The 13561-nt window shown below is 50.4% G+C and overlaps 1 protein-coding gene and 3 non-coding genes across 7 annotated transcripts in view; 2 read left to right on the forward strand and 2 right to left on the reverse strand.

Moving 5' to 3' along the window:
- The first annotated feature begins 2743 nt into the window (after positions 1–2743).
- On the forward strand, positions 2744–2816 carry TRNAR-CCU. Its single transcript has one exon. It is a non-coding gene; the product is annotated as a tRNA-Arg (tRNA).
- A 446-nt stretch (positions 2817–3262) lies between these two features.
- TRNAR-CCU lies at positions 3263–3335 on the reverse strand. Its single transcript has one exon. It is a non-coding gene; the product is annotated as a tRNA-Arg (tRNA).
- Positions 3336–3943: 608 nt separating this feature from the next.
- TRNAR-UCG lies at positions 3944–4016 on the forward strand. The gene has a single exon. It is a non-coding gene; the product is annotated as a tRNA-Arg (tRNA).
- Positions 4017–12748: 8732 nt separating this feature from the next.
- ATP5PD (ATP synthase peripheral stalk subunit d) overlaps positions 12749–13561 on the reverse strand; it is a 5481-nt gene continuing 4668 nt past the window's right edge. For 3 of the 4 annotated variants that reach the window (XM_025362755.1, XM_025362753.1, XM_025362754.1), the window contains exons 5-6: positions 13080–13142; positions 12750–12949 (exon numbers count right to left, since the gene is read on the reverse strand). In XM_025362755.1, coding sequence (XP_025218540.1) covers positions 12818–12949; positions 13080–13142 — 195 coding nt within the window. In that variant the 3' untranslated portion in view covers positions 12750–12817. Of the gene's footprint in view, positions 12950–13079; positions 13143–13561 lie in introns of all 4 variants that reach the window. The other variant, XM_025362756.1, reaches the window with a different exon arrangement.

Below are 13561 nucleotides of genomic sequence, written 5' to 3' on the forward strand. Positions count from 1 at the left end.
CGAGTCTGGGAGGGAGCTGAGGCTCATATGCAGGATGTAAAAAATTTACTAGTTCATTCAGTAATTCAGCAAATGCTAAGTGAATGCCAGGCACTCAGAGCGTGGGGTGGGGAGGACTCAAGTGAATAAAGCAAAATTCTTTCTTCCAGAGAATTGACATTTGATCAGGTGATAATAAAAGCTGAGAGGAAAAATGGATTCCTCTTACAGTAGCAGGACCTGAAGCATCATGAATGACGTAAGAAAGGTCTCAGTAGATTGCTGGAGGCAGAGGAGTGACTAGTTCCAGCTGGAGGGTTGGAGAAGATGTGCTTGAGATGGGCCTGAAGGGAGGGGAGGAACTGGCAGGGTAACAGCATGTCACTTGGGAGGCTCCAGTGGTGGCCAACAGCAAAGGCTAGGAAAATGGCAACTGCAAGGCCTGCCTGCGGCTGGACAGGAAACTTGTGGTTGAGAGAATGGGCTCTGAAGAGGACTGCTCAGGGTCAGCTCCCATCCGTCCACCTCCCCCAGCTGCTATCTAACCTCTCTGAACCTTAGTTTCTCCACCTATAAACTAGGGGTTTTTCTGTTTGTTTGTTCATTTGTTTTTTGAGACAGAGGCTCACTCTGTCACCCAGGCTGGAGTGCAATGGCACAATCTCGGGTCACTGCAACCTCCACCTTCTGGGTTCAAGCCATTCTCTTGCCTCAGCCTCCCAAGTAGCTGGGAACTCAGACGCCTGCCACCACACCCAGCTAATTTTTGTATTTTTAGTAGAGACGGGGTTTCACCATGTTGGCCAAGCTGGTCTCAAACTCCTGACCTCAAGTGATCAGCCTGCCTCAGCCTCACAAAGTGCTGGGATTACAGGTGTGAGCCACTGTGTTCAGCCTAAACCAGAGGTTATGTTATTAGCGCCTACCTCATAAGGTTATTGTGGGATTTCAGTCAATAGATACGTGGTTAGTGGCACTGAGCTGGTACTTGGGCAATGTCAGCCATGATTTGTAGCCCAGTTTGGCTGGAACCCAGAGGGCGAGGAGCTGTGAAAGATGAGTCTGCCACATTGACTGGGATCCTTAAGAAAGGACTTAAAAGTGACAGCTAAAGACATTTAGTCTTTCCCCTACAGAAGCTGTGGCAGGAAGACTGCTCTGCCTATGACAGAACGAGGAGACTGGAGGAAAGTGTGCATGGCTGGCAACTGACCTCATGTGAGCAGTCAGGGACATGTTCTGGAACTAGGGCAGTGGCAGCAGGGATGGGGAGGAAATACCGGATGCTGGAGGATTATGAGGACAGAAAATTGGCCTGGGTGGTGTGGGAGTGGGGGTGTGACATGGATGATGTTGTGCACTCAGGAACGTCATGAAGGGGAGTGGCCTTGGGAGGACAGCTGCATCAGTGTGGTTTTGCCTTTGAGCAGGGGTGCCCAGTGGTGATGCCCAGGAGAGGGAATGGAATCCTGGAGCTGGGAGTGAGGTTGGAGCTGGAAGAACCAAGACCCAGGGAGACAAGAGTATTCCTGGGGACGAATAGGAACAGCTGAGCGAGGCAAGGCTGAGCCCCGGGCAGGCGTGGGGTGGGTGGGGGGACATGCCTGGCTAGAGGGCGGCAGCAGGAAAGCAGAGAAGGCATCCCTGCAGGTTTGCCCTGGAGCAGAGTGCTGGGTCCCAGCAAGGGACAAGTTAGTTAACTTAAAGTGGGGGCATCCTCAAGGCAGTAAACTGGAGCCAAGTGGGTTAAATCCTTCTTGCTGCTATTAAGAGGAGGAGACAGGTTTCTGCAGATTCTACATTTTGGAGAGAAACAAAAAAGAATGTCCCCAAGTCTCCTTTGCCCTGCGATGCTGGGCCAGATTGGCAAGGTCTCAAGAGAAGCACAACGGTGACCGACGCTGACGCTGCCCTTGGCTGAACTTCTGTTAAATCCTTCGGATGTGAGTAGACTTTATATATATATATATATATATGTATACACACACACACACACACGTAATTTTTTTTTTTTTAAATGAGACAGCGTCTCGCCATGTTGCCCAGGCTGGTTTTGAACTCCTGGGCTCAAGCAATCCCCCCACCTCGCCCTCCCAAAGTGCTGGGATTACAAGCGTGAGCCACCGCATCCGGCCTGTAGCCTTTAATAGTGGATTTTAAATGTGCGTAACATTTTAAAATGTGCTTGTTCTTTGTTAGAATTAGGGTGAAATATCTACTTGGCTGATTTTCCTTTCTATCTACTCTATATTTGTAATATCGAGTATACATATTTCTACTATTATAACCGGAAGGACTTGTTCCCCCGGTTGTACATTCCCTCATGATAAGCAAGATTTTCAGTGTTTGTTTCAATATTCATGATTAATACTTGTCTGTTCTCCTTCACTTCCTACGCTACGTTTTCCTAAAATTCCTGGATTTTGTATCAGTTCTGTAGAGGTGGACAGCAAGGCTCAGGGCGGTAGGAAGCAAACTCCTCCAAACCTCAGTCTTCATACCCCATGGTCCGGGTGTCCAGGCAACCTCCAAGCGGACCCTCCGGGCCCCATGGAGCGTCCCAGTGCCGGGGGCTAGAGGCTGGTGCTCGCTAAGTAAGGGTGGGGGCAGGTCCCTGCGCACCGCGGTATCTTCCCGCCTGCTCACCAAACGTGCGCGCGGCAGGAAGGGACCCACTCGATGGATCGCGCCTCTCTGAGGCCTTCTCTAGAAAAAGGGGCCACTCGCTTATGAGGGCAAAGGATGGCGCAACCACGTGTCACAAGCCCCAGTGGCCTAATGGATAAGGCACTGGCCTCCTAAGCCAGGGATTGTGGGTTCGAGTCCCACCTGGGGTAAAAGTGGCAAGTTTCTTTACGGTGTTTTTTATTTATTTTCTCTTCCCTTCTCAGAGACGCTGAAATCCACTTTGGTCTCTGGTTCGACACCCGTGCAACGTGTTGAGGAGCCGCCAGCTCCTCCAAGTACCTAAAGCCGGTAAGCGCGGATCTCGCCAAGCCCCTGAATGAACAGCTTTCGTCCGGGTAGGGCCCCACAATTTCGAAGCTGGGGTAAGTCGTAAGAATAAAGTTGCTCAAAGGGTTCCCAGGACACCCCAGCTCCACCTGGCGGGGCAGCCCCGGAGAACCAGGGGTAAATGACCACCGTGACTGCAAACTGAGGGTCCTGCAAGAGAAGGTGAGGGGCGCAAACCAGGGCAGAGGCAAGCAAGTAGCGGGCAGGTGGTGGTGGATTCTGAGGTCTCCGGTTGCCAGCACCAAAAGTTATCTTGAGAGCGCAGTCCCACCCCAGGTGGGACTCGAACCCACAATCCCTGGCTTAGGAGGCCAGTGCCTTATCCATTAGGCCACTGGGGCGCGGTAAGACGCCAAACCCACGTGCTCATTGATAGGCATACGACCATACGTGCCCAAACACTGCCCTGCAGTGGGTCACCGCGCTCCAAGCCTGAGAAGCCATCGGGACGACGGGATGAACCGCCCGCTGGGCGCGGCGTCCCCACCGGGCTACGCAAGAGCTCCACGCGGTGGCGATGCGCGGGTAACAGGAGCCAGCGGTGCCCTGTAACGCCGAGAAGAAGCACTCGGCGAGCGCAGAGCCCGGTGGAGCATAGCTGGGAGGATTAGGGATGCACGAGGACAGAGGGAAGAACAAACCCTCAAACGATGCTGGGGTTGGGGCACGGGCTGCTCGCTCAAAAAGAACCCGACCACAAAGGAACCTTAAATCTTACGATCTGAAGTCAGACGCCTCATCCTTTAGGCCACGCGATCACAATTCTCAGGGAAGCTCTGAGACTAGTCCAGGTGCTGCTCCGCTCGGGGGTGACTACGCGTGCGGCTGGGGCCAGAGGGAGGGTGAGCGCTTCGCTATAGGCGGACAGGGTGCGAGCACCGAAGCTGCGCCACGCCCGAGCATTTAATGACCATCAAATCGGTCTCCCGGGTAGGCAAACATAGAAGGCGACCGCGTGGCCTAATGGATAAGGCGTCTGACTTCGGATCAGAAGATTGAGGGTTCGAGTCCCTTCGTGGTCGGAATGTTTTAATCCTTGCAACTATAATCTCCGTCTCTTTACTTGTTTTAGGCCCAGAAATGCCTTCCAATCCCTCGGTACCGCGGCTCCCGGGATCCGATGCTGGGGAGCTGCTTCTGTCCAATCAGGCTTTGCATCCCGGGACGCTTCCGGTTATGGCGTCATTACGCAGCCTGTGGCGTCTCATTCTAAAAGACGTGATCGCGCACTTTTTGCGCGGTTCCCCGGTGGCCTAGAGGATACGGCTTTGGAATTTTTTTAGGGTTTAGGCTCTGGGTTCGAAACACGTTTGTGGTGGCGTAGCTTAGCTGCAAAAAGTTGGTCTTTTGAGATCCATTTTAATAGAAGTAATTTTTTTTAAAAAAAAGTTATAACGTAAAAAACGGGCGCCGGGCGCGGTGGCTCAAGCCTGTAATCCCAGCACTTTGGGAGGCCGAGACGGGCGGATCACGAGGTCAGGAGATCGAGACCATCCTGGCTAACACGGTGAAACCCCGTCTCTACTAAAAATACAAAAAACTAGCCGGGCGAGGTGACGGGCGCCTGTAGTCCCAGCTACTCGGGAGGCTGAGGCAGGAGAATGGCGGGAACCCGGGAGGCGGAGCTTGCAGTGAGCTGAGATCCGGCCACTGCACTCCAGCCTGGGTGACAGAGCCAGACTCTGTCTCAAAAAAAAAAAAAAAAAAAAAAAAAAAAAAAAAAAAAAAAAAAAAAACCAACTGGCACGTTTTGTCTTTTTAACATCATTTACCTTTATTTTGTGCATGTGTCTATTTCAATTAATTTTCCTTCTAGATGAAGACTGACTACTTTGAAAGGCAAACCGATGTGAGGATAAGTGGGGCCCCATTTCTTGTTGTCTTGTACCTTGAACGAGTTCAACATCCAAACATTTGCCTCGTAAACGTGCTCTACAAGCTACAAACCCACAAGCAAATGAAATGGGGCGGGTTATGTTTCGGTCTATCCTTTTTTTTTTTTTTTTTTTTTTTTTGAGACGGAGTCTCGCTCTGCCGCCCAGGCTGGAGTGCAGTGGCCGGATCTCAGCTCACTGCAAGCTCCGCCTCCCGGGTTCACGCCATTCTCCTGCCTCAGCCTCCTGAGTAGCTGGGACTACAGGCGCCCGCCACCTCGCCCGGCTAGTTTTCTGTATTTTTTAGTAGAGACGGGGTTTCACCGTGTCGGCCAGGATGGTCTCGATCTCCTGACCTCGTGATCTGCCCGTCTCGGCCTCCCAAAGTGCTGGGATTACAGGCTTGAGCCACCGCGCCCGGCCCCGGTCTATCCTTATGAAGTTAAACAGCAGACAAAACTCTAGTCTTTGGCCAGGCCCAATGGCTCACGCCTGTAATCCCAACACTCTGGGAGGCTGAGGCGGGCGGATCACGAGGTCAAAAGTTCGAGTCGTGATCGCTCCACTGCACTCCAGCCTGGGCAACAGAGTGAAAGTTTGCTTCAAAAAACCAACCAAACAAAAAACTCCAGTCCCTAGCCTCAAGGGCAGTGGGGGTGCTGCCCAACTCTCTGGCCTCAGTCCTGCTAGTGGGCTCTGTCCACATTCAGAGGGCACCCACCACCCCACTACCCTGTCCTTGGAGGAAGAGGGTGTCAGCATGCTTGTGTGTGCAAGTGTACTTGGACATAGGGGAAGAAAAATGCTATTTTTTTTTCTTTCTTCTTTTTTTTTTTTTCCTTTTTCTTCTTCCCTGAGACAGAGTCTGGCTCTGTCACCCAGGCCGGAGTGCAGTAGCATGATCTGAGCTTATTGCAAGCTCCACCTCCTGGGTTCACGCCATTCTCCTGCCTCAGCCTCCCAAAGTGTTGGGATTACAGGCGTGAGCCACTGGGCCCTGCCAGGGACTGGAGTTTTGTCTGCTGTTTAACAGCAGACAAACAAGCTGGGACTACAGGCGCCCGCCACCACGCCCGGCTAATTTTTTGTATTTTTAGTAGAGACGGGGTTTCACCGTGTTGGCCAGGATGGTCTCGGTTTCCTGACCTCGTGATCCACCTGCCTCAGCATCCCAAAGTGCTGGGATTACGGGCATGAGCCACCGCGCCCGGCCAATGCTAATTTCTTTTACCAGTCAGCGTCTGGAAGGAAGAAGATGGCACACTCCCACTGGGTAATCCGAGGAGCGTTTAAAGGAGGCCCGTTTAGCAAGGGCAAGTGTAAGGAAACGTGAGAACTCCAGGATGGGCATTAGTAACGAGCTGTCCCCCCATCACCAGGCCTAAGGGCTACAAAAGGCAGCAGCTCCTGGAACCTGGAATCGGGTTTCGAAAGTCGCCCCCAGGAGCCAAGATGTCAGGTCCAGAGATGCAGAGAGCCCTTGGTGACCTTATCGCAGGGAGGGAGCCAAGGGAGTAAATACTCGTCTTCAGCTTCCTCCTTCCCTCCACTCTCCCGCTGCTGAGGCTCGGCCTAAAGCCAGAGGGCAGGAAGCCTGGTGGTGCCTCCCAGACATGATGGGGTGACGAGCAGAGGAGCCGGGGAAAGGCGGAGAGTCGGGCTGCAGGGTCAAAGGGGATGACATCCGGCATTCAGAGTTTGCCAAAAAAAAAAAAAAAAAAAGCCTCAATTTTACTCATAACCCTCACAACAACGCTGAGAGGGAGGAAGGGGGCTGATGGATGAGAGGAAGGAGTCGCCGGGAGTAGGCAAAACGAAGTCAAAATAGTGCTACTCTGGGATAGGGGTAGCTTCAGAAGCGCTTTGGGAAGCTGCTGATTTTCCCATGGGAACAGGTCTGTTCCGCCTGTGAAACATCAGAGCGGTGTACACTTAACGATGTTCTCAATTTCCTCTGTATGCACTTTTTTTTTTTTTTTTTGAGACGGAGTCTCGCTCTGCCGCCCAGGCTGGAGTGCAGTGGCCGGATCTCAGCTCACTGCAAGCTCCGCCTCCCGAGTTTACGCCATTCTCCTGCCTCAGCCTCCCGAGAAGCTGGGACTCCGTTAGCTGGGACTACAGGCGCCCGCCACCTCGCCCGGCTAGTTTTAGTTTTTTTTTTTTTTTTTTTTTTTTTTTTTTTGTAGAGACGGGGTTTCACTGTGTTAGCCAGGATGGTCTTGATCTCCTGACCTCGTGATCCGCCCGTCTCGGCCTCCCAAAGTGCTGGGATTACAGGCTTGAGCCACCGCGCCCGGCCTGCATTTATTTTCTTTTAGTAAAGTGCTGTTTTGTTTTTGTTTGAGACAGAGTCTTGCTCTGTCGCCCAGGCCGGAGTGCAGTGGCGCCATCTTGGCTCACTGCAGCGTCCGCCTCCTGGGTTCAAGCGATTCTCCTGCCTCAGCCTCATGAGTAGCTGGGACTACAGGCGCCTGCTGGGATTTCACCATATTGGTCAGGCTGCTTACGAACTGCTGACCTCAAATGATCCACCTGCCTGGGCCTCCCAAAGTGTTGGGATTATAGGCGTGAGCCACCGCCCGCAGCCATGTGTGTTTGTAAGTATACTATTCTGTATTCTGGCCAGGGATTTGGGGTGTGTGTTTGTTTGAGACGGAGTCTTGTCGCCCAGGCTGGAGTGCAATGGCGTGATCTCCGCTCACCGCAACCTCCGCCTCCCGGGTTCAAGCGATTCTCCTGCCTCAGCCTCCTGAGTAGCTGGGATTACAGGCGCCCACCACCACACCCGGCTAATTTTTGTGTTTTTAGTAGAGATGGGGTTTCACCGTGTTAGCCAGGATGGCCTCGATCTCCTGACCTCGTGATCCGCCCGCCTCGGCCTCCCAAAGGGCTGGAATTATAGGCGTGAGCCACCGCGCCCGGCTTTGTTTTTGCTTTTTACTTGAAAACCTTCGCTCCTGCGGAGCTTTGGGTGGACTTCCCTGGTTGTATACATGGCAGCTTCCCATCAGCCTATTCCAGGTTGAATACTGCAACATTTTGAGGATACTATATTTACTATTTACTTAGGGAGCGTCCATTGTTTCATCTTTTTTTTTTTTTTTTTTTTTCTGAAATGGAGTTTCGCTTTTGTTCCCCAGGCTGGAGTGCAATGGCATGATATCAGCTCACCACAACCTCTGCCTTCTGGGTTCAAGCAATTCTCCTGCCTCAGCCTCCCGAATAGCTGGCATTACAGGCATGCCCGGCTAATTTTGTAATTTTAGTAGAGACAAGGTTTCTCCATGTTGGTCAGGATAGTCTCGAATTCCCGACCTCAGTTGATCCGCCCACCTTGGCCTCCCAAAGTGCTGAGATTACAGGCCTGAGCCACTGCGCCCGGGTTTTTTTTTTTTTAGACAGGGTCTACTCTGTCACCCAGGCTGCACTGCAGTGGTGCAATCATAGCTCACTGCAACCTTAAACTCCTGAGCTCAAAGAATTCTCCTGCCTCAGCTCCCTGCCAATCCCAAGTAGCTGGGACTAAAGGCACATACTACTGCACACTGGTTTTGCTTGTTCATTTGTTTTAGATTCAAGGTCTTGCTTTTTTGCCCAGGCTCGCCTTGAACTTCTGGGCTCAAGCAATCCTCCCACCTTGGTCTCCCAAAGTGCTGGGATTACAGGCATGAGCCACTATACCTGGCCTCATCAGATTCTTGGAAGTCCTTGATTCAAAAAAAATTTTTGACTTAAAAATGTGATCTCGTACTTTTGTAAAAGAAACAACGAACCAAACCAGAAGAACAAACTTCTCTTGTCCCTTCTCCAGGGCCATCCAGAATTCTTACTGTTCTCTCCATCCAAGACCAGCACCAAGTTGAATGGACACTACTTTTAAGCTGGCTCTGGCTTCCAAGCCCTGGCACATGGTGGCAGCAGCGTGTCTCCAGCCTGGACACTAGAGCCATCACTGCTTTTCTAGGCTTCAAGCTTCGGTTCCCCACAAACCACCCTCCAGGCCCTGCCTCGATGGGACTTACACTCTAGTGAGAGAGAGGGACAATGAACAAACCAATAAACAAGATGATTTCAAAGGAAAGAGGGTGATGGGAAACTTTTGACTAGTGAGAGAGGAACAGTTGAGGGAGGGGCATTTGGTCCAGCCCTAAATTATGGGAAGGGGCCAGCCACATAAAAAGATCCTATAAAGGCCGGGCACGGTGGCTCACACCTGTAATCCCAGCACTTTGGGAGGCAGAGGCAAGTGGATCACGAGATCAGGAGATCAAGACCATCCTGGCTAACACAGTAAAATCCCATCTCTACTAAAAACACAGAAAAATTATCTGGGCATGGTGGTGGGCACCTGTAGTCCCAGCTACTCAGGAGACTGAGGCAGGAGAATGGCGTGAACCTGGGAGGCAGAGCTTGCAGTGAGCCGAGATCTCGCCACTGCACTCCAGCCTGGGTGACAGAGGGAGACTCTGTCTCAAAAAAAAGAATTTTCACTTGTATATTTAAGTTATTTGTTTATCCTATAAATACTTGTTTAAGAAAGTCAGGATGGGCTGGCCGCGGTGGCTCACGCCTGTGATCCCAGCACTTTGGGAGGCCCAGGCGGGCAGATTACCTGAGGTCAGGAGTTCGCGACCAGCCTGACCAACATGGTGAAACCCCATCTCTACTAAAAATACAAAAATGAGCTGGGTGTGGTGGCAGGCGCCTGTAATCCCAGCTACTTGGGAGGCTGAGGCAGGAAAATTGCTTGAACCCGGGAGACGGAGGTTGCAGTGAACCAAGATAGCACCATTGCACTCCAGCCTGGGCAACAAAGAGGGAAGCTCCTCCTGAAAAAAAAAAAAAAGAAAGAAAGGCAGGATACTTAATTTTTGTCCTTCGATGCCAGCTTTTAGAGTAATCTCGATACAGTCAACCTAGCCAAAGACAGACAGCTTGTACTTAGATATGGGGTTGACTCAGTTTGAATTTTGCCTAACAGGAGGTCTTTACTGATTCATATTCGTCATAATTATGTTTGATTCTGTAATTATGCTATTTAATTCTGTAACTTTTGCTATATAGAATGTACTTTTCCCCTCCTAGTGATTTGCAAAGCGTAATCCTATTTTTACTACTACTACTACTACTTTTTTTTTTTTTTTTTGAGGCGGAGTCTTGCTCTCTCACCCAGGCTGGAGTGCAATGGTGCCATCTTGGCTCACTGCAACCTCTGCCTCCTGGGTTCAAGCCATTCTTCTGCCTCAGCCTCCTGAGTAGCTGGGATTACAGGAGCCCGCCACCATGCCCGGCTAATTTTTATTTATTTATTTATTTTTTAGTAGAGACGGGGTTTCACCATGTTGGCCAGGCTGGTCTCGAACTCCTGACCTTGGGTGATCTGCTCGCCTAGGCTTCCCAAAGTGCTGGGATTACAGGTGTGAGCCACTGTGCCCACCAATAATTATTATTATTATTTTTTTGAGACTGAGTTTTGCTCTCGTTGCCCGGGCTGGAGTGCAATGGTGCGATATCGGCTCACCACAGCCTCTGCCTCCTGGGTTCAAGCGATTCTCCTGCCTCAGCCTCCCGAGTAGCTGGGATTACAGGCATGCACCACCATGCCCGGCTAATTTTTAATGGTTTTTTTTTTTAGTAGAGACTGGGGTTTTTCCATGTTGGTCAGGCTGGTCTCGAACTCCTCCCAACCTCAGGTGATCTGTCCGCCTCGGCCTCCGAAAGTGTTGGGAGTACAGGCGTGAGCCACCGCGCCCGGCCCAATTACCTTTTAATGTAAAATTAATGCATGTATAACGCAAAAATGCTGAACAATCCAAGAGGGCATTAAAAAATAAAAGTACCTCCTTCCCACCCAGGTGCCTTTAGCTGAGCCTGTTCCCAGTTGCTTGCTCACTGTTATTTAGCACAGGGAATCTCCCAAAGGGCGCCCCCTAATGCTGGGGATGCCCCCTTCACATCCCAACACCTTCATGGGGCTCGGCAGTGCTCGGTGCTCTCCTTGAATAGTGCTCTCCTTGAATAGCGCGAGCTCTAACCAGGCATTTTTTTTCTCAAATCCCTGCGCTTTCACTAGGCTGTCGTCTGCATCCTCAGATCCTCAGAGGGATGGCTGAGTGCCAGTTCAGTGACTGCAGTCTCGCAGGGGAAGGGTGTGGTACTTCTCTTATGCACATTAAAGGCCTTGCACAGCTACTGCTCCTCATCTCTTTCCAGTCTTATTGTTGACTCCAGTAGTTTTGGGAGGAGTAGACTCTGCCCTTCTGCTGCCTTCCATCTTCAACCCGGCCTTACTCCTACCAATCAGGAGCCACGCACCCAGGCTCTCCTCTGCTTATGTTCTTAAAGACCACACAGATTTCTCGAGGGTTGTCAGGCACTGTTGCTCTTCTACAATATACTGCGCCTGCAGAAATGGCTGAAATGGGCCAGGCGCGGTGGCTCACGCCTGTAATCCCAGCACTTTGGGAGGCCAAGGCGGGCGGATCACGAGGTCAGGAGATCCAGGCCATCCTGGCTAACCCGGTGAAACCCCGTGTCCACTGAAAATACAAAAAATTAGCCAGGCGTGGTGGCGGGCGCCTGTAGTCCCAGCTACTTGGGAGGCTGAGGCAGAATGGCGTGAACCCGGGAGGCGAAGGTTGCAGTGAGCTATCGCACCACTGCATTCCAGCCTGGGCGACAGAGCAAGACTCTGTCTCAGAAAAAAAAAAAAGAAAGAAAGAAAGAAATGGCAGAAATGTCACGTCTCCCCTGCGTAGACTATGTAGACTTTTCCTACAGCATTTAAGCCACACCAAGTCAGACTTTGCCTACTTTCTTACCTAGAAACTTCCCCGGTTATCTCATTTAATTCTCATTACAATCCTGATATTTGTAAATGAGAAAACGAAAGTTTCAAGCCAGTAAACAATTAATCTAAAATCAGCAATTAGGTGGTAGGCATAACAGGTCCTCTGACTTTAAGGACAACTCTTTCTACCACCATACTTTTTTTTTCTTTTTTAATACTTGCATTCCTCTATGATCTACTACCTTGCTTTAAACCATCTCTATTTCCTGACATTGCTCAGTAAATAGTGGGGATTTTAAAACTCTATGAAGTTAAAATAATTTTCCATGTTCAAATGCAAAAAGCTGTAAATTAACTTTGCAGCATGAAAGTTTTCCTTTTTTTAGAGGCAAAGTCTCGCTCTGTCAGGCTGGAGTGCAACGGCACAATCTCGGCTCACAGGAACCTCTGCCTCCCAGGTTCAATCAAGCCTCAAGCTGAGACTAAGATGCCTCAGCCTCCCAAGTAGCTGGGATTACAGGTGCCCCCCACCACACCCGGCAAATTTTTGTATTTTTAGTAGAGATGGGGTTTCACCATGTTGGCCAGGCTGGTCTCGAACTCCTGACCTCAGGTGATCCACCCACCTGGGCCTCCCAAAGTGCTGGGATTACAGGCGTGAGCCACGCCCGGACCAAAGTTTCCTTTTCTAATACCACTTTTGTGCTCAAAAACTGAAGCACAGAAAAGTAAAGCCCTGCTGTTACACCTAGCCATTTGGACCAGCTGTTTTTGTGACTTACTAATGGACAAGCAGGAGTACTCCCTTGGAACCAGGGGTTTGAAACCTAAGAGGAAGTTGAAGAGAATCAGCATGTAACAATTTACCACATCACAGTGAAATACACTGCCATAGCACCTAGTGTTACTTGTTGCCATTTCAGCAGTCCTGGGGCCTCAGTAAGTGGCACCTACATAGCCTGTCAGACAACCAGCCCAACAAACCTCTCTAGGTTCACCTTTCTATTTAAATAAAAAGTCCACTGCCAGTGAGGCCACCTCAGAAGACAGGCTTAGTTGTCTCAACCAGAGAAGAAGACACACCCAGAACTGTGTAATTATTATTTTTAATGTCCAGAATGTGTAATACAAGGGCCAGAGCTTCCTCCTGGACTCAATTTTATAAATTCTCGATTGGTTGGTGAGGCCAATAGGGATACTTTTCCTTGTCTAATTTGGTTTCTGGGAAAGCTTCGTTCAAGTCCTCAATGGTCATCTGATCAAATGGAATTAAGTTCTTCATCTTCTCCAGCTGGAAAGAGGGGAAATGTGTTTAGTTAATGTAAACAGAGACGGAAAGCAGAATATCCAAGGCAGGTTCCTGCCACCAGGTGGCCATGAAAGAAACGATATTATAGGCAACGGTTACCCATCATCCTTACCTGTTTCTCATATTCTACAATCCTGGCCTTTGAGAGAGACACCCACTCAGCACAAGATTTCACCTTTAAGAAGAAAGAGAAATTCAGTTCTGAAACCAGGCTGCATTCTACCCCAGCAGCTGCTAAAGTAGGAGTCGTCCCAATCCACTCCTGCTGTCCTATTGCTCTATGGAGAATCCGTGGTTACCCTGACCTCTTGGGGGCACTCACTCTGAGAGGCAAACCACAGCTTTTACTAACACTCACAAAGAAGCCCATACTGGAAAACCAGCTTAGGATGGCAGCACCCGGCTGCTTCTGCAAGTTCCTCATCCGGAAGACCTACAGAATGCCTGTTTTCACAGGGCTCAGCCACTGAATGGTCAGGACACGCCACCTGAGCACCTAGCCAGACTTCTCTTTGGTGGAGCCACTGAGTTCCAAAGTTTGGCCTTCAGTACTTTCAAGCAAATACTTAGGTTTTTTTTTTTTTTTTTTTTTTT

This window comes from Theropithecus gelada, chromosome 16 (assembly GCF_003255815.1).
Source record: "Theropithecus gelada isolate Dixy chromosome 16, Tgel_1.0, whole genome shotgun sequence".
Taxonomy (NCBI): domain Eukaryota; kingdom Metazoa; phylum Chordata; class Mammalia; order Primates; family Cercopithecidae; genus Theropithecus; species Theropithecus gelada.